General features: G+C 44.8%; 1 protein-coding gene across 1 annotated transcript in view; it reads left to right on the forward strand.

Annotated features, from left to right (window-relative positions):
* The window catches only part of LOC133349569 (complement C3), a 217,451-nt gene that overhangs the window by 155,970 nt on the left and 39,891 nt on the right, over positions 1-21,590 (forward strand). Inside the window, exons 28-32 of the mRNA XM_061563138.1 lie at positions 483-578; positions 3,557-3,734; positions 13,888-14,069; positions 16,326-16,484; positions 17,019-17,078. Coding sequence (XP_061419122.1) covers positions 483-578; positions 3,557-3,734; positions 13,888-14,069; positions 16,326-16,484; positions 17,019-17,078 — 675 coding nt within the window. The remainder of the gene's footprint in view (positions 1-482; positions 579-3,556; positions 3,735-13,887; positions 14,070-16,325; positions 16,485-17,018; positions 17,079-21,590) is intronic.

Raw genomic sequence — 21,590 nt, forward strand, 5'->3', positions numbered from 1 at the left:
ATAAATATTATTAATGGTGGGTTTCTATCAAGGGTGAATCCTGAAAGGTGAAAATTGGGCTTTATATTGGTGGGAGGGTAACATAATGCTAACATCTCAGAAAGATTGTCCTGGGTTAAATTCCCTACTTAGTAGCTTTTCTGTGTGGAGTTTTTATATTTTCCCTATGTTATACATGGGTTTCATCCACGTGCTCCAGTTTGCTCCCGTAGTAAGAAACGTAATAAATCATACAGTTGAACTTGTATTGGCCAAACATCCCAATAGTGAAAAACTATATGTAAATGACTCAATTAGGACTACAGATTGCAACATCACCCTCTGTTGAAAAAACTTGGCAGGACCCTCCTGAAAAAAATAATCCTGTGAATGCATACTCGAGTAGGCAAACTAAATAATATACATGTTCTTGCATGGTGGCATATACATTAATTTGTGTTCTAAATTAATTAGTATTGATTGATATGCATTTATCTTTTCAGGGTGGAGTGGGTGGGACGGAAGGCCACGTGTCTATGACAGCATTTATTCTCATCGGAATTCAACAAGCACAAGAATATTGTGGAGTCTCTGTTCCGGTATTAAATGCCGGCAAATATGCAGTATCACACTTCAGCAATACAGCATTACATTCCTCATTCCTAGCGTGGTGGCGAGTCTCTCAATAGGACAACTGCTGATCTAACTACACCAGAGAGATAAAGAACTAAGTCAACCCTGCATTAGGAATTGAACTTGTAAAATGTTGATTGAGTGCCACTCCCATGACCGCCAAGCCCAACTGTAGCATGTTTGCCACTTATTGCAGAGGTTTACAGTTTGAATCTGGTCAGCCTGATTACTTCGGCTGTATTAATCATACAATTCTGCACGCCGTCTACTTTTCATTGGACGTTAAAGATCCAAGTAATTTGAAACAAATAGACGATTGTATGCCATCGTCAAATTTAAAAAGTTACCTGCCAAGTACCTAAATGGCCCATTGCTGTGAAACTACTGCAGACTGTGCCTGTGCAACATAGCAGCACCAGCATGATGGCCTTGTGTTATACGAATGGCATGAATACAAAATGCACTATATTAGTTAATTAATCAGGTTCATGCTGTGCCTCATGTGATCAGCATGGTGCCTACAGAATAGTGTTTAGATGTTGATTGTCGACATTCGCCACCTGCCTGCGTCTTGTGGTAGCAACCTTATGGTAATCTACAGAGTCCAATGGGTAAATTCAATGACTGTCACTAACCCCAGTCATGGCTAGCCCTGGGGATCACATGGGAATCTGGAACCGATGTGCTAGCATCGACATCGTGAGGGCACGTATGGCCGCGGTGAGCATTGTGATGATGGGGAGGAAGATGTTATGAAGGTGGTGATGGAAAACACTGTCAACATCACAGCCGTGGAGCACAAGCGTGAGTGTCATGCGTGTCGTGTTCCAAAAGTGCTGCGTTCCCAAGCTAGCGGTTGCCACATTTCAGCTAAATTATAATCTCAAACGAACCACCGGTTCATCTCAACCATGATTCCTGATCAATAGCGTTACCATCTCAAATGAACTTGGTTTAAACATAGTAATCATCTAAACAGCTATACCGTCTCAATTACATTGGCATCTCAATCGTGATGTCTACTCAACTGCGTCGATATTTTAACATTGACTTCAATTGGACTGCGTCGCCCACCTCTCCCCCTTTCCCTGCTGCCTTGTGGAATAGGTTGTGAACCAAAGGCTAGGAGAGTAAACCCTATAAATATACCAGCAGAAGGTGAGGACAAACCACTGCTGTATTTACCAATGGAGTCATGTCCAGAACCAGAAGACTTCATACTAGAAATATTATTGTTCACAACGGCGTAGATGGGGGTTTCACAGGGCGATGACACCTTGTCCACTACAAACCGTCATGAGTGGCACGTGACACTCGACTTGTAATCCTGCGACTATCCACAACAACAAAAACAAAAGTGCAGTAACTTGGAATGTAAGAACTCTTTACCAAAAGAAAACTGGAAATTGCAAAGCGAGAATGACAAGACTTAGTATAATTATTTTTAGGACCGAGTGAAGTTACATGTAAAGTTAGTGGACATTTTATAATTGATGGAAACGTTTTCAATGTATTCAGGAGGAATTACACGTGTTAGCAGAGTAGGAATGCTGCAACAAGCTCTCTGATAAACTATGTTGCAGATATGAGAGCCATTTGACATCTACATTATTCAAGTATCATACAGTATGCCCCTACAGCTGAACCCTCAAACTTGAGGTAATTTTGATTTGAAGCTTCGTGACTGCAGGAATCCATATTCTTTGGTTCTTTCGGTAAAGTCTTGTAGGTAGAAAAATATATATACATCACGACGTTTCGATGAGGCATTATATAAGGAGATAGATAAGGCTAAAGAACAGTGCAAATTTCAGGTGGTAAGAATGGAGATAGGAGACTTCAATGAAAAAGTTGGAGCGAGTAGGGCAGATTATATAATTGGACCATATGGATTAGGCAATGTTGGACCACCAAGATGGGCTAGCAGCCAAGATGGGACAGTAGTAAGGTGCACTTCCATCAATTAGGTTAAAGTTAAAGGTGCAGCCCTGCAATTGCCTGCTCATGCCACTGCTGATCAGGTCTCTTTAAAGAGGTGGGCATAACCACACTTTTCTCTGCCCTTTTCAACCTGCCAATGGTGTAACCTACGCTGTTGGGTAGACAGTGGTAGCAGGGGGATTTGAGTAACTTGTCCCATTGTTTTAAGCTGCCGTGCCAGAATGTGGACTCGACCTCTTGATTGGAAGTCTTTTGTTTTAAACTGCCGTGCCAGAATGTGGACTCGACCTCTTGATTGGAAGTCTTGTGTGCTAACAGTTACACTGCTGTAGCAGCTCACACTCATTAGCAACACGGGAACTCTATACATGACTGAACAAAGCAACGTTTTGTAAAGATTGAAGCTTGTGGGCTGACTGAGAAATAGAACATTAAGGAAAGTAACATTATGAAATGAAATAATGTACTTTTAATTCATCCATTCCGTGACATTGTTTTTAATGAAATTACACAGTAATAAGGAGATGCCAATGTTTCTGCATCAATGCAGTCCGTAATGAAAAATACAGAACAAAAACTTGAAAGTGCGCAAAAAGAATGATGAGATCCATGCTTGGAATTACAATGAGGGACAGATATAGAACACGTGGATTCAATAAGATATGCAGGTTCATAACATCATCAAACCTATTAAGAGTGGGCTTGGGCCGGACACTTCTTGGCTAGAAGAGATGATGGATGATGGCCAAAAATATTAACGGAGTGGAAGCCATTAAATTGATGCATTTGAAAGCACGTCCACAAAGATATGGAGCGATGAAAGCAGTTTGTGTGCAGGTGATAAATGGATTGTTACATTACAGGATCGTGGGGGTTTAATGGAGTCTTGGGGAGGAATTCATCCACCAGTGGATTAATTATGGCTGATGATTATGATGATGCAATATTATGCACAAAACAGTATTTGTTGTGTAACGCGTAATGTTTGTGTCTGGATGCTCAGAACTACAAGCAGAGCATGAACAGAGCGGTACAATTCCTGGCGAGCAAAGTGTCCGACCTCAAGCGTATGTACACGATCGCCATAACAGCGTACGCTTTGGCTCTTCAAGACCCAGAGTCTGAAGCAGCCCACAGCAGCTGGAAGAAACTGGAAAACAGAACCACTTTTGAATCAAAGGGTTGGTGCTCTTATTTGCTAAAGTATAAATGGATTTATGCTTTGTGTGTATGCCACTTATTTCAGAGGTTCACAGTTTGAATTCCACAGGCCACTATGGTTATTAATTACACCACAAATCACTAATTTGGGATTACACCACAAAATCACCTCCCAACTGTGAAACTACTACAAACTGTGATAGCTTTGCTCTACAGGAATGGGGTGGATACTACATGTATGAGATAATTATTAAATTATGAATTCATGCATTAGACTGACTAAATTTCATTTTATAGCTAAATAACCCATACATCTTAATCTGTTGACCAGGAGGGGTAATCACGAGTATGGGTGCTGTATATAATAAACTAGAAGGGGGGCTGAACTGGTTTGAAGGTAAAAGGCGGGGTTCATCTGGAAGCTCCGGGAACCTGCTCAAAGGTTCTAGAAGGCTGCTGTCATTGTTTTCGCCATCATCTCTCTCTTCATCGTCTGGCCACGTGGCCGAACCTCTGCACGGCTCCCATCGTCATCATCGCTATATTAGTCAGCCAGCTATATGGTTAGACGCCGACGATGGGGCTGTGTAGATGGGTCAGCTATGCATAGCCATCTTCTTTCTTTCTTTTTTCTTATATATAAAAGTCTCCACGCGCGCCCTTGCGAGGAATTTGGCTCTTGGACGGTAGGCTTTACGTAGACAAAAAATTGCCAGGCAGCACGCCCTAGGCTATTTTTTTTCACGTCCGTCTCCTTTAAATTAGTTAAATTAGCGATTGAGTGTGATTCCGATATATTTATTTATGGCGCGACATCGACCGTACCAACTCACGACAATTGCGTGGGGGGGGGGACCCTGACAAGTGATGCTCGTTCGGTCGACCTCATGGGGGGACATTTTCTTTTACGCGTTTAACATGCAATCAATAGACACGTAACGCTGCGGCTATTTCTTCACAGTGTGACGTCCTCTTCGCCCCCCTCCCCCCAACACGATGCGTGCAGTTACTATTATAAAGTTCTTAGATATTAATATTATTACAGCACTTACATTCTATTAAAAGGCTCTATTCATTTATTTATTGCGTGACATCAGCCGTACCAACTCATGCCAATTGGGTGGGGGGGGGGGCGACCGTGCCAAGTCATGTGCGTTCGGTCGAGCTCACTGTACTGCCAGCCTTTCATGTCAACTGTATCCTGCTTTTTCAGCTGCTGCCTGTGTAGGACTCTTACTGACGCGACAACTTCTTTGTCTTTCTCATTCCTTTTATTTTGCATATAGTTCACATCTCCGACAGCATCGCTCAATGTTCCTTCATACTCTTCTATGCACAATTCTCCATCAGCCCCACTCGATTTTCCTCCGTTCGCTCGCTCCGCTGCTTCGCTCGCTCTCTCTCTCTCCACCAAGGTCCGTTACTCCGCTGCTTCCTATGCTCTACTCGCTCCGTCCTTGCTACTCCGTCCGTACTCTCTCTCCACTGCTACCGTATACTGTATTCTCTTGGTCCACTGCTATCTCATACCATACGCTCTTGTCCACCGCTACCTTATTCTATGCACTCTTGTCCACTGCTACCCTATACTATACACTCTTGTCCACTGCTACCCTATACTATACACTCTTGTCCACTGCTACACTCTTGTCCACTGCTACCCTGTACTATACACTCTTGTCCCAGGCACCAACTCCAACGCTAACTCCAACTGCGACTCCAACCCTAACAATGACTCCCGTATCTCCATACGCTCACTGCCTTTATCCCCGAACCAATCAGCCCCAATTAATTATGTCATCCCACACTTCGCTACTGGCCCCCAGGCCCCCAGCCTCACGTGATCCTGTTATCGGGGACACCCCGGCGCCAGTCATCAACCACTCACCTTCTCGACCAATCACCCGCCAGCGTCCTCAGTTACCCCCAACAACTGCAGCGTCCCTTAATTACCTCACCCCTTAATTGGCGCAACAACAACTGTATCGCGCGCCCCACTATCCGTGTCCCCAGTTGCCCCCACTGTTCGCTGCATGTTCGTATCACAACCAAACGCGTGACGCGTGTTATCTCAAGTCCTACACCTGTATTGCCAGCTTTTTATATCCACTGTAGCAATGCTTATGTCATTGAGTCAGTGTACTGGCAGTCTATAATCTAGACTGTAGCCTGCTTCTCTACTTACCTGTGCGTACTGCTATTTCATGTACACTTATTTCAGATTTTTTTCTTCTATGCATTTATATTGTTTCGATTGCTCACGTCCCGCAATGTACTGATACGTAGTACTGCGATGCTGATAGCTGTGCCATCATCGAGGATTGCTCTGCACGTCGATCTGTGTGTGTGTGTGTGAGTCGATGTGTGTGTTTCAGGGCGGCAAAACAACCCCCTACCTCTTCGCGGTGCCGGACGGGCAACTCTGTCGTGGACAGTGCTGTGGGGGGAGGGCCAATGCCCATTGGCCTCTCCCCTCATGGCGTCTGTGACCACCACAATGGCTAAACGGGGGCTCTGGACGGGTGCGAGGGGCTGATAATCCCTCCACCTTCAATTCATTACCACAAAACCACGACTTAAACATAAATGTGTAACTAATAAGCTTGTGCCAGAGGCCCCGGGGGTACAGGCGTCTATGACGTCTCCTGGCCAAACCCCAATTGGTGGAGCCAGGAGATTTAATCTTCACCCTCGGGGTTCTTCCAGAAACAACGAAAAGCCACTACAGATGGCCACGTGGAATGTTGGAATGCTCACTGCGGAGGAGATGCTGCCATTCCTTTGCCGGGAGCTGGACCGGTACCGCCTGGATCTCTGTGGCATTCAGGAGGTCTGGTGGACCGGTTCTGGCTCCTGCCACCATGAGGGGGGGACAGTCCTCTACTCGGGGCAGGAGACTGCCAAACAACAGGGTGTGGCTCTTCTTCTGAACAAAATAATGAAGGGGGCGTGGGAGCGTGGCGGTGAGGTGTGGGAAGCTGTAAGCCCCAAGATACTTTGGGCTCGCCTTTCCATCAACCGGAGGCGAGCAGTGGTGGTCGTGGTTACTTATGCCCCCACCGAAGACGAACATCCATGGAGGGATGCAGGAAAAGCCGATGAGTCAGATGCTTTCTATGACCTCCTATCACAGGTGCTGGCTAAACTGGCCACTCGGGACAACGGTAGGAGGCTGCTAGATTTTGTGCAGCCCATGGGCTTGTAATTACCAACATGCTCTTCCGGCATCGGCGCATCCACACAACATCATGGATGCATGCCGGGTCCAAGCAAGAACATCTGCTGGACTACATAGTGACGGACCAGCGGATGCGAGCCCATGTCCTTGACACCAGGACCTACTGTGGAGCTGATCTGCCCTCTGACCATCGACTAGTCATCTGTAAGATGCGCCTGCCATTCTTCCACTCCGGTGGTGGGTGTACACCCAGGACCCCATTCCAACCTAAAGTGGCCTGGTATCAGTTATATGATGAAAGTTGCAAGCGAGAATTTCATCATCGCTTGCAGCTGGGGTTGGCATCGTCCCCCAATCCTCCTGATGTCGAGGGTAAATGAGCGAGGTTTAGGACTGTGACTCATGCAGCTGCAATGGCTGCTTTGGGTACGCGGTCCAGACCTCCCCAGAAACCCTGGCTGACAGAGGAGGTGTTCAGGATAGTTGAGAAAAAGCGACAGGCCCACTCTCATCGGCTACAGCATCCCACGTCAGAGAATGAGGAGGCTGACCGCAGCCTTCGCTCGGAGGTTCGGAGAGCCGTAAGACGCTGCAAGGATGGTTGGTGGTCATGGGTTGCTGAGGAGATGGAGTCTGCCTCAGTGGCCCGCGATCACCAATCACTATTTAACTCCATCACAAAAGTAACCTGGAGCGCCACACCTATTACAATCATTAGGGGAAAAACTGTGATTCAATCTCCGACCCCCAGGAACAGGTTTGCAGATTTGCTGAGCATTTCTGTGACATCCTGGGGTAGGGGAAATCCCTCAGCCAGGAAAATATCATGGCACAAAGTGGGGATAACCCTGCTGAGGCTGCGGTGCCTCAAATATTGGAAGAAGTCACCCCCTGTGAGTGGCTGGCTGAGGTGCCATCTGTTGAAGAAGTACTGAAGGCAATCCGGAGTCTGAGACCAGGAAAGGCACAGGGCAGAGATGATCTCCCAAGCGAAATGCTGAGGGAGGGTGGCGTTTGTGCACAGACTGCCCTATATGACATCATAACAACGGTCTGGACCACTGGATGGGTTCCGCAGGATTGGAAGGATGCCCTGGTGGTCCCCCACTTTAAGAAGGGGGACCGCACAGACTGTAAAAACCACAGGGGCATCTCACCCCTCAGTGTGCCGGGAAAGGTCCTGGAAAGGATTATTCAACATCGCCTTGCTAGGCACGCTAAGGAGAGGCTTGCGGAGCCCCAATGCGGTTTCAGGAAAGGTCGTTCCTGCACAGATGCCATATTTTCTGTCCGTCTGCTACAGCAGAGATGGAGGGAATTCCAACAAGACCTACATCTCTGCTTTATTGACCTGGTCAAGGCCTATGCTACTATCAGTAGGCCTGGGCTCTGGGTTGTTCTTCGTGCTTTCGGAGTCCCTGACCCTCTGCTCACGATCATTAAGGACCTTCATGATGATGAACGGGCCCGGGTAAAACTGCGTGGCCAGGAGTCAGAGCCTTTCCCTGTACACCTTGGGGTACGACAGGGATGTCCTCTGGCTCCCACATTATTTAACATCTATTTTGACCACGTAATTTGTGAAGCGTTCAATAGCTGTACCGGGGGAATTTCCATTTGCTACAGATATAATGGGAGGCTGATCGATGCCCGGGTGCGATCAAGGGATGGCTCCCTATTGGTCAACCACGTTATGTATGCTGATGATTTGGTAATAGCTGCTCATTCAGAGGAGGAGTTGGAGATGCTGCTGTTGAGACTGGAGCGTGCCACTAAGAGGTGGGGCCTTACCATCAGCCCCACCAAAACTAAGCACTTGCCTGGGTATTTTGTACCATCGGACACTCCACCCCCACAACTCCCAATCAGTGATGGGGCAGTAGTGGAGAGAGTGGAGAGTTTCCCATACCTGGGCAGTGTGCTTATGACCATCTCCAGTTTAACAGCTCAGGTCTCACTCCAAATCAGTCGAGCGGCAATATCTTTTCATCGGTTGCGTGACACTGTGTGGAAGCTACCTGGTCTGTCGCTCCGCACGAAGCTTCAGCTCTTTTCCGCCACAGTCATTCCTCCCTTCTCTACGCTTGCAAAACGTCGACCCCCCTAATGGAGCATCTTCGCCGGTTGGAAACATTTAGGCTGGCCTGCCTACGATCCATCCTGGGTTTAACCAGGCTGGATTGTGTGAGGAGCTCACAAATCCTTGAAAGATCTGGGCAAAGTCCCATCGGTGAGCTCCTCCGGCAGGCAAGGCTGCGTTGGCTGGGTCATGTAGCCCGCATGCCCAGCCACCGCATGCCTAAACAGTTTTTGTTCGGCCGGATCGAGGGGGCTAAACGGGCGTGGCACGGGCTAGAGAAGAGATGGAGTGATGTGGTACAGGAGGACGTGGAGCTGAGTGGACTTGCCGATGACTGGTACCAGCGGTGTCAAGATCGGCCTCTGTGGAGGAGGCTCGTGAAGGACGCTACTGGGCAGTTGGAGGCAGTTGCCCTCCAACAATAACGGAGGGTGGAGGAGCGACGCTCACAACAATGAGCAGAGCGCCGGGTGGCTAAAGCACAGAAAGTTGGCACAGTAGGGGGCACAGGTGGTGCATCAGCCAGTCGTCTCAGTCAGTCGACCTGTGCCATCTGGGTCTACCCCGTGACCTCCTGCCAGCAGGCGTTCGACACTTTATGTGACCTCAAGTGCACACTTAGTGGCGAATGGCGGTTGTTATTGTTCATCAGTCTATGTATGTATGTGTGAGTCGATATGTGTGTGTAACTCTGTGTGTTTGAGTAGATTTGTGTAACTACATGTGTCTAAAGTCGATGTCTGTGTGTGTGGGTCCATGTGTGTGTGTGTGCGTGTAAGTCCATGTGTTTCTATGTGTGTAGGTCCATGTCTGTGTGTAAGTCCATTTGTGTGTCTGCCTTTTTCGCCCGGGCAACGCCCGGGTACTTACCGCTAGTTTATATATAAGAAGAAAAGAAGACTAGCGGTAAGTACCGGGCGTTGCTCGGGTGAAAAAGGCAGACACACACATGTACTTACACACAGACATTGACCCACACACGTAGAAACACATCAACTTAGACGCACACACACACATATATGCTTAAACCCAGGATGGATCGTTTGCAGGCCAGCCTAAATGTTTCTAACCGGCGTAGATGTTCCTTTAGGGGGGTGCACGTTTCGCAAGCGTAGAGAATGGAGGGAATGACTGTGGCCGAGAAGACCTTCATTGGAAGCAAGAGACCAGGTAGCTTCCACACAGCGTAACATAAGAAGAAGAAGATACACCTTCTAACAGTGCCAAGACCTACCCTCTCGTATCTACCACTGTTTCGCACACTAACTATACGTTTGGGGAGAAATCTTGCCTTTTTGCTTCTTGTAAGGCAATAGCATTTACAAAATAACACTTGCCACCCACAAACGACATATCTTTCACTTTCTTTTGTGTTTATTCCTACAACTCTCAACAACGTTCATCTCGACAAGCCACAACCGCACATGCACTGCAGCAGCACGGGCTGAAGAAATTCCTGAACAGCGCGTGCATCTCGACATGCCAGGGACCGCACAGTCACTGCAGCAGCATGCCTTGAAGAAACGCCTGACCATCGTGCATCTCGACAAGCCAGGGACCGCAGATTCCAAAAAACACAGGATGAGATGGTACTATCCTTTGTGCAAGCACTTCCAAAAGTTCATGAACAGTGAGCCTGGTGAAATTTGGGGAGCGCATCGTCAGTAGTGAACCTTTGGTTCCTAGGGTGTTTCGGCCTTTCATACTATACACCCTCCCCAAAGGCGGCCAGCGACAGGGTGATCAATCCTACGCTTGCGTCCCATTCCCAATTAGTCATAGGAGTTGCCTTGTTGGGACTATGCATGGCAGGGGCGTCCTCCTCCCTGAGTCAAGCATTGTTGACTGCATACCTCCTGGCCCTCTCACTTTGGGGCCCAGCTGGGGTCTTTCCTCTTCATCCAGAGCCACTGACTGCTGCCTTCTGCCACCTCCGATACAGCTCTGATTGCCGAACGCTGGCTCTGGCCCTTAATTCCCAGGTCTCTAAGCAGTCTGGTTGTAGATGTTGTCACAAAACCTCTGCAGCCCACCTCCACTGGTCGGACTTCTGTGTTCCAGCCATGATGCCGTGCTTCGGCAGCTAGATCGGCATAGCGCAGATGTTTTCGCTCATAAGCCTCATCTACTGAGTCCTCCCAGGGTACTGTGAGCTCAATGATGAAGACCTTCTTGAGCGAACGGGACCAGAGCACCATGTCAGGTGTTAGGGTGGTGGTTGCGATCTCTGGAGGAAACACAAGTTGCCGGCCAATGTCAGCTAGCATTTTCCAGTCGCGGGCCAAGCGCAGCTGGTTTCGCTTTAATGGTGTAGAGCCACTCTTCGGTGGTTTAGCCCCTTCGCGGACAAAGGTCGTCCGTAAGGGGTGTGATGCTGCTGGGGGTGGTAGGGAGTTGGTGGCAGCTCGCTTGTCCTCCAGGGCGGACGCAAGGTTTTTAAGGACTTGGTTGTGACGCCAAGTGTAGCGTCCTTGGGTGAGACTTGTTTTACACCCTGTGAGAATGTGCCTGAGGTTGGCTGGCATGGAACAGAGGGCACAGTCCGGATCTTCACCATACCATTGGTGAAGATTAACTGGTGTTGGAAGGACGTCATATGTTGCTCTGATGGAAAAGCTCAACCGCCTCGCTTCCATGGCCCACAGATCCTTCCAGCTGATCTTCCTCTTCTCCACACTGTCCCATCGAGTCCACTGTCCCTGTTTGGCAAGAGAGACTGCCTTGACCCACCTTGCAGCCTCCTCCTGATGGCGTACTTCCTGCATTACCATCTTCCGCCGCTCTGGTAAAGTGACCTTACTCCAAGCAGCACGGGTTGTAGAAAACCCTGAACATCATGCATCTCGACAGGCAAGGGACCGCACAGTCACTGCAACAGCATAGGCAGAGGAACTATAACATCATCAAATGGCACGCCAAAGACAAGTCCGTCATGCTGCTGCATCTAGAACAAGAGCAAATAACCCCAACTGGAACATAGCTGCTTTTATTTACCAACCAGATATCGATTATCAATCTATGGCCATAATAGGCTGCATGTCTATTACTTGCACAGATTGCAGCGCTAAAAAGTGGAAAGACAAATGCAAGGGAATGTGCTGCAGTCATGGAAAAGTAAAACTTCCTCTTGTGCAGATGCCCCCTGAGCCACTTAGATCATTGCTATCTGTCCATACTCCTGAGTCTAAACACTTTCTGACCAACAGAAAGTACAATTGCTGCTTTCAAATGACTTATTTTGGTGCGACAAAGGAGATAGTGTAGCCAGACTTTATGCCCACATTTAAGGTTCAGGGCCAAGTTTATCATCAAATCGGATCCATGCAGTCACTGACCGGTGAAGAGCCCAAGTTCATTGAGTTATTCTTCATGGGAGATGAGAGTCAGCAAGGCAACCAGCGATGCAACAATGTTTCTGGTGCCCGACTACAAATTGTCCTCTCTCTCGAAGGGATGCTCAAACAACACAATTTATTGATTTCAAGTTTCAAACATGCAGCACAACAAGTCACCTCCAATGATTATCAGGTTGTCATCAGTGCATCCAAAGTCCCAAGCGGGAGCATGCACTGAGGTACAATGCCCCTACTTGTGGTGAGGTTGCTGTTCTTATGGTGGGTGAGGAACATGGTAGGAGAGACATTGTGCTTCAATACCAAGACAACACCGTCAAACGCATTCCTGAGACAAAGAGAGCATATGATGCCCTACAATGTCTCGTATTTTGTGGAATGGGCAAGATGGGTACCACGTCCAGATTCCACAAATTATCAAAGCAACAGGACAAAGGCATCCTCACAAAACTGTCTTCTCTAAGGACTTCTATTCCTTCATGATCATGCACAGAGAAGGAGGAAACCACATAGTGAGGTGCGCCAACCTCTTTTACCAGTATGTTGTCGATGAGTATGCCAAAATTGAGAGTGAACGCCTTCTCGGCATTCAACTCAATCAAAAACGCCTGCGTGTAGAACAGTGCATTCATCTCAGGGATGCTATCAATGCTGACTGAGATGCAAATGCTCTGAATTTGGGTAGATTTGTTATTTTGCCTTCATTATTCACTGGTGGATCAAGATACATGCATGAGAGGACTCAGGATTCCATGACGTATATCACGCAATATGGCAGGCCAGGTCTCTTTATCACCTTTATTTGCAATCCTAAATAGACGGAGATCCAGGTTGAGCTTTATCAAAACCAAAAACCAACCGATAGACATGACATCATTGCAAGGGTGTTTAAACTCAAAGTTGATGCACTCATGAGGCTTTTCACGAGAAAGGAAGGCGGCGTCTTTGTGAAGACAATTTGTCACTTGCACACCATTGAGTGGCAAAAACGTGGTCTTCCTCATGCTCACATATTGCTAGGGATGTGGGATAAAATAATGCCAGTGATATTGACACTTTCATTAGTGCCGAGCTACCTAACCCGAATCACGACCCTGCCCTGTTTGATGTCGTCTGCAAGCAAATGGTCCATGGCCCATGTGGGGATTTCAATCCAAATTCCCCATGCATGCAAGACCCCAAGTGTACCAATAAGTATCCCAGAAACTTCTTAAAATTTACTCAGGCAGGACACGATCGCTATCCTCTATATTGTTGCAGAAATTCTGACGATGGTGGATTTGAAACTACGCTCTGACCTGGTACTAACTTTGAAATGAAGGTTGTCTGTCTTTTTCGCCCGGGCAATGCCGGGTACTTCCCGCTAGTGTATATATATATGTCACCCAGTGATTGTGCCTGAAGTGTGAGAAATAAATAAGAATCCCTCTACACGTTATGTCTCAGAAGTCGCTCACTACACATCAATGTTACTGTTCTAAAAATCAGTTACCTATCTCTGCAACACAACATACGAGTGAAGAGGCACTCATTTGTGGATGTATCTGTACCACATGTTTAAGGCCATCGGTATTGGAAGGCGGAGGAAACAAGTCATGTGCTTCGGATGTCTGCTATCTCAGTGGAGGCCACCGCGTATGGGCTACTGACGTATCTGCGCAAGAAGGACTATGAGAGCGCTCGAGAAATTGTTGACTGGCTTACCGAGCAGCGAAACTACGGGGGCGGCTTCCAATCCACACAGGTGTGTACAAATTCATAATAAATAAACTGGCACTTCCAGCGATTGTTGTTGTCCTTCCCCCGCACCTCCCATTAGCATGGTTGGCTATGTATGGTGCGAAATAAGTTAAACTTACATGCATTAATAAGTTAAATAAACCCAATTAAAAGACTCGCCACATTTGTCATGAACGTTGCATTATACAATTAACATATATACAGTAATGCCCCGATTTACGCCCTCCCACTTTATATAATTTCACTATAATGTACTCAACTGATTAATACCCAATCCCAATTAATGTAACGTGTACCTTGCCATAACGTACTCGAGATTTACGAACTAAACCATTAAGTCACACATTTTTATCCCTGTAATCAGTTGGCATTTTGGGTATTGGTCCACAGCAGAGAGAGTAGGAAGATTTTCCGACCAACATAATTTCGTAATTTTTATGGGTTGGAAAACCTAATGATCGAGCAAAATTTGTGTTGTAAGACCCTCCACCATTTGACATAGCCAACCATTGGATTGATGCACGTACAAGCGTTTAACGTGCCAATTAGTATGGCTTCAGCTCACAAGCATCTTCAGGCTAGAATTCAGCATCCTGCATTCTGCCCTTGACCTCGCATATCCAATTTCTACATTTGATTTAGAAAATTGCTCTTCAACAGTTTACAACATGATAATTGGTGCATTAAATGCTTCAGTTATTTGACTGTGTGTGGTGGTGAAAGCTTTTGAAACCAAAATCTGATCACATGGCCTAACCTACATCCACTATCAATTATACTGTTGATGATGTGAATGTTGCTGATGTTGGAACTGATGATTGCAAATGGAATGTCCCACAATTTTGCACTCTAATGATGAAATCATGCTGAGAATGCTGCTAAGGGTATGATGATCGTTACTGTAACCACGATTGTCGGCATTATCATCAGTGACTGCGAAAAGCGCACATCAATATCATCATCAAAAAGAGCAGCTGCTACCAGCTCTGAACACAATTACAGATGTAGGGAACTACACAGGGCACCTTGAGACATTAGTGGAAGGCACCTTACAAATAAATGCTAATTATTAATTTATATAATAAAACACGTTAACACAGGTGGCCGGATGTCTAACATCCAGAGAGGAAGGAACTGTAGCAGGAGACTAAGGTGGTAGTTAATTGAGGGCGGGGAGAGAGATGTAAAAAGGGAGCGTCACTGACGGTCGGGGCGCTTGCTTGGGAACTAATCAATGACAAGAAGTGGATGACATCAGGCCGACTGTTCGAGATCAACGAGATTATTTGTAAGGTGGTTGTTACACTCGGAACTGTAAATACGTTCAGTTATAAATAAAGCTCTATTTCTACAAAAATTAACGTCTCCAAGGAACGTCTTTATACAGATGTTAATTCACCTACGATGTGTTCCCATACAGTAATAGTGGTGGTAGTCATCATCACCTATATTCTATGCAACGCCAAGCATATAACAATGGTTAAAAGAGTACGTTAGTAGAGGTGCACAAGCACAATAAAATAACGAATTTGTAATGCACATTCCTCAGCAGGAATGTGCATTATTGGGGTGGTGACATAGCCCAGTGGTAACGCGTTCACCGTTTGTAGCAGAGGTTTGTGTTTCAATTCTAGCAAGCCACCGTTGATTATTAACCACGACTACATGACATCTGCTTTACAGTGGATGTTAAAGATCCCCCAACATTAATTGAAATACCAGATCATTATATTCTCTTATCACGGTCCAATTGGGAAAATTACCTGCAAATTTCTCAAATTGGATTACTCTTAGTGACATTTCACCTTGTGCCAAATAGGGGCCAGCTGCCACTGGGGGTGACCAATAAAATATTTTGAGATAAGATGTGATGACAGTCGCTTATTGTGTGGCAAGTCCTCTGAGATGCCCGGGCTTAAGGGAGTGGGCTCTATCAAAAATGTTTTTGTAATAATCGTTACCTATTAACAGAGGTGGGACAAAGTCATTGTTATGCAAGTCCAAGTCGAGTCTGAAGTCATCAAATTCATGACTCGAGTCTGACTCGAGTCCAAGTCACATGACTCGAGTCACACCTCAGAGGTGGGACAAAGTCATTGTTATGCAAGTCCAAGTCGAGTCTGAAGTCATCAAATTCATGACTCGAGTCTGACTCGAGTCCAAGTCACATGACTCGAGTCCACACCTCTGCCTATTAATGAACTCGAACTATTGCACAATCTTGATTATTATTGAGTAATGTGGTGTGCTGTGAATGCAGGACACTATTTTGGCCTTGCAAGCAATGGCTCAATACAAGATGGATTCTTCCAGTAAAGAACTGATTGATGTGCAGCTGGAAATAACATCTCCAAAAAACAATTTTGAGAAGAAAATGAAAATTACTGAAGAAACTCGGTTTGTGCAAGAACCTCATAAGGTAGGCGCAAGAGTTAATGTTTTTCATTGAAAATTTGGAAGTAGGATGATGCAGTGGTATCACTCTTGCCATACAGCTAAAAGTGCCTAGATTATATTCCGACTTGGGTGACTTGAATGTGCAGGTTGTATGTTCTCCCCCCTGTTCTGTATTAGTTCTTGCAGATTCTCCGATTTCCTCCCAAAACTAAAACGAAGCACAAAACCTTACAATGTTTGGGGCATTGGCCAAACATCCCAATACTGAGAAATGACCTGAAAATGACTCAACTGGGATTAGACACAGCAACATCACCTCTACTGTGAAACTACTGCAGACTGGCAAACAAAATCATTATGTGATATCCTTACACTATAACAATGACGCTTACAACAAATGTACTAAATTATCATGAAAGGCATTGCCATTTAAATCTATTATATTCATACAAATTGGCCAATATTTAGAAATTAGCCTTCCTGCACCCTTTACACACAGGTGGGGCTGATGACTGATTAAATAACCTAGAAATGGAACCGTTTGCGTTGTGTACAGATTCCACCTGGAGGAAACATCACTATAAAGGCTTCGGGGAGAGGCACGTTTACCCTTTCGGTAAGACTTGCTCATAACCTCTAATAAATGTGTTACATTTGTATACGCATGCATATACACTTTGACTGACTGCAGCAAGCCCATAATAATTTAACATGTAGGCTATCGCGACCAATATGATTCATAATTTATTTTTGGGTTACATCGCGGAAGTAAAATGTGTGTTGTAAACCATCCTCCAACCGACAAAGCCAGTTAATACAATTTTTCACTTGAACAAATAGGAAAGATAGTGCATACTGATGCTTATCTCAATGCACACTTGCACCATCACCCAGAACAAAAATCCTCTCATGAAAATGCTCATACATCAGGTACAATTTTTGTCAGATACTAAAAGTCTGAATGGATACAATACACCAAAACCTTGCCATCGTGGGTTTTCCATTGCGAATTTGACTATTTGCACAATATTTATTGAGGTAGACTTCATTCATCAGGCCCCTCTGGCTCGACCACTCGCGGGTTTGGCTGCGAGATTCCTATACAGTACGTATCGTAAAGAAGTACTCTACAGGTACTCGAACTGCACTCTGCTCACAATGATACTTCTGTGGAAGATTAAAATGCTGTCATCATTCATAGTTATTCTTTGGTTCTTTCGGTAAAGTCACGTATAAAGAAAAAATAATAATAAATTAAATAATAACATACGACGTTTCGATTGCAACACAAGCAATCATCATCAGGTATAATGAAATAGCGACATAAAATCTAACCAGAAAAAATTATAGACAGACATATAAGCAGACAGATATCACCAAGATTTTATGTCGCTATTTCATTATACCTGATGATGATTGCTTGTGTTGCAATCGAAACGTCGTATGTTATTATTTAATTTATTATTTTTTCTTTATACGTGACTTTACCGAAAGAACCAAAGAATAATTCCTGCAGTCACGAAAGCTCCAAAGTTAAGATTGAACCACTTCTACGGGGAAGTTCCAAGTTTACCTTTTTTCTCTCTCTCTGGGTTTTTATTCTCTCTCTCTGCCTGTTTATTTAGTGTAATTTTTTCTGTCTACACTCGTTTTTTGTCGTTCTTAGGTTCTGCTTTGTCTCCGTTCCTCTTGTTTTTATGTTTTGTCTTTCTTTGAAATTTTCACACTTAAATTCTAACTTAGCAATGTTTGAAATACGTAATCGACCAGGCTATGCGTTAATTGTGTGTTGACCGACTTTCTGTGTCGTTTTACATAACATTTCGATACTTTGCTAGGTTATTTAATTTTAGTGTGTCTCTTTCTCCCCCTAAGCCTGCTCACTCCTTTTTGTTGCACTCGTTGACATGTAAATTTTGTCTCTAACCCCTCCCTCTCGCTGCCTCCGCCCCCCTCTGTCTATTTAAGGCCACCCCACAGAGACGATCACCCCTCCCTGTACCTGTGTTGCCCGCTGTGTGTATCTTGGTGATATCTGTCTGCTTATATGTCTGTCTATAATTTTTTCTGGTTAGATTTTATGTCGCTATTTCATTATACCTGATGATGATTGCTTGTGTTGCAATCGAAACGTCGTATGTTATTATTTAATTTATTATTTTTTTTTCTTTATACGTGACTTTACCGAAAGAACCAAAGAATAATTCCTGCAGTCACGAAAGCTCCAAAGTTAAGATCATTCATAGTTAGTTAAAGTTTTTAGTATCTTTTTAATGCATGTCTACATGTCATCAATCGTAATCATTATAAAGCCAGGCAAAGCTCCAGGCGTCAATGGAGTCCTCCAAAACTTGCTTAAATATCTTGGGCCAAAGGGCCACAACTGGATATCATCCATCCTTACTTAAATGGCCACCGGCAAACTACCAAAAATCTCCTGACAATTGAAAGTGCGAAGCAGACACGGACGAGGCTGGAGCGTGTTTGGAAGAAAACCGGTTTTGAGACTGCCTGCAGATCTGCCAACCGACTCATTATTGAGTCTCGCAAATCATTCTATGCTCTGTGTCAATGAATCTGCTTGCGACCCCCATGCTCTGTTGCACGTCGTGAAGGGTTTGCTGTACTCCAACCACCGATCAATTAGTCAACCCGGTCTATGCACAGTACTTTCGACAATAGTGCTGACCAAATTGGCAGTTTTCAACTTGAAGGCAACGCATTTTCCCGATCTTCCATCTGAGTTTGATCATCCTGGAACCAATTCAAAACTCGAGACCCTGGCGCCAACGTCGTTGGCAAATGTGACAATGTTCATCGCATTGCTGCCAAATAAGATGTCACCGATTCAAAATGGTGCAAAAACACCACTCCTGAGGGCAGCTTGAGCCATAGCAAACCCTGCAAACCCTTGCATAGGTCATAAAGCACCTTTGTCTGAAGCAGTTACTTCCCCACGTCATTGCGATGGGCAGATTAAATCTGTTGAAGTTGGCGTACCGGAAGTTCCACAGCACTGAAACGGCTCTACAAAAGATCACTCATGAGCTCTTCAAGATCATGGATTACTGGTGGCGCAGCAGTGTTGGTTGGCCTCGTCATCACTATGCGATGACGTCACGATCGCGCAGACGTTACGACCCGTGTTTTACACAGCCATTCCGTTTATCATGGAAGTGGAGGTGTAGCAATTCCTCCTATTCCTCGATATTCTGTTTGGACACGGCCCACATGGAAAAATAACACGGCTTTTATCGATAGAAAATGCACACTTACGCCTAGCTGAATGCATAATCACACCATTCCATACAGAAATCTTCTCTCAGAAAGATGCTTCATACATCAGGCAAAAAGTGTTCGATGATGAACGTCTGAGGAGGACGATTAAACATGTCAAAGAAGCACTATTATATGATTACAAATCTCACCAATTAACAGAGCATTGAGTGCCGAAAACAAATAAAATAGTACAAATGATGACAATGCTATTAAAACAAATAACCATATATTCCGGGAGTAACTGATAAACTAGATAGAATTTTGTAAAAACAAAAAAATCCGAGTGAGATTTGGCACAGTACACAATAATCCAAAAAAACGTTATCTGGTACTGAAGATAAACTGCCGAAGCTATCAACAAAAGGTGTTTATCAGATTACTTGCTCCTGTGATAAATGCTATGTTGGTCAGACAGGACGAGAGATTGGCACAAGAAAACCAAATAAACATTAAATACTCACAAACACAATTGTTAGCAGTTCTAGAACACATGTCTGCCAACCTAGCCATTCAATTTATTTAGAAAACATTTATAGTTCATGAAAAACTAGCTTAAATTGTATTGACCAAGACTATGAAATTTCAATTGAGAGGAATACAGAGAATTTCAACAATTTTCATAGAAAAAGACTGAATGCTGCTTGGAAGTGTATAATTAAGTACAATCGCAACACTCGTTAATGTACTCCGACTGAAATTGACACAGCTATATTATAACACCACGAACCATTTAGTATGTTTCTACATGACACACCATTTGCCATGCACACAGCACTCTGCACCTAGCTAACACCATGTTCCCTGCACTTAACACAATCACCATGAATGCAATACTGTCGACCACTCGAATAACCTATCACCTGAGTATATTTGGTTAACTGTGACTAATGTCATGTCTAACGTGTATAATGTCATAAGAACATGATCTACTAAAATTGATATGAATACTTTAACCCCCCTGGGTCCTCCTCACTTGTAGGTGCACAGTGAGTACATCACCTTCCCCTATTAAAGACTGAAAACAGGAAGGCAGCTTCACATTTATAGCAATCACCTGATCATGCTGGTTGTAATCACCAGTGAAACGTCGTACTTAATTATGCATGTTATGGGATTACTCTAACACACAACCGATGCTGCTGAAATATAAAACAATTGGCATGTTCTGTTCATGTGACAAACATCACTAATTGGCTATCGGCTGGATGTGGGTGCACAGGATATGTGATTTTTTGCTAACCCAAAAAACATGAATAATATTGGTCTCAAAAGCTTACGTTAAGCTTTCTTACTCCTCATCCCTTCAGCTATGTGTTTTCTTTATGCTAACTATTATTTTACTCCTAATGTGTGTTTCTAGTAGTGTTGCATGCTTGCATGAACACCAAGTGGATTGCATGCGTGTTGGGAGAGGTGTTGTGATCAATGCTTGGGTAATGTGGGATCTGCATTTCCAAGGTGCGACACTCTTTACTGGGGTTTTATTTTTCATTGCTGGTAACTGCGTGAAAAAAGCAGTGACTGGTTTCTCACGCGTAGAAATGTCTCCATAAGCAAACGCAACATCGTATTTACATTGCTAACTGAGAAATGTAGGGAGCTGGCAAAGTGGTGTAATAATTAGCACACTGGATGTGTAATCTAGAGGTCGCTGATTCAAGTCAATATTCCGGCACTGCCGTTGAAACGATGGTGCAAGTTCATTTGGTGCATTCGTTGTTAAATTCAACTGGTTACCAGTTGCTGACTTTTGAAATGGGCAAATGGTTCTGAAATCACTACTACCGGTTTCCCAATTACCATTAAACAACCCTAGTTTTAATGTGTGTCTGTGTGTGTTTGTTATTCC

Source organism: Lethenteron reissneri, chromosome 30 (genome assembly GCF_015708825.2).
Source record: "Lethenteron reissneri isolate LAM-NWPU_2019-01 chromosome 30, ASM1570882v1, whole genome shotgun sequence".
NCBI lineage: Eukaryota > Metazoa > Chordata > Hyperoartia > Petromyzontiformes > Petromyzontidae > Lethenteron > Lethenteron reissneri.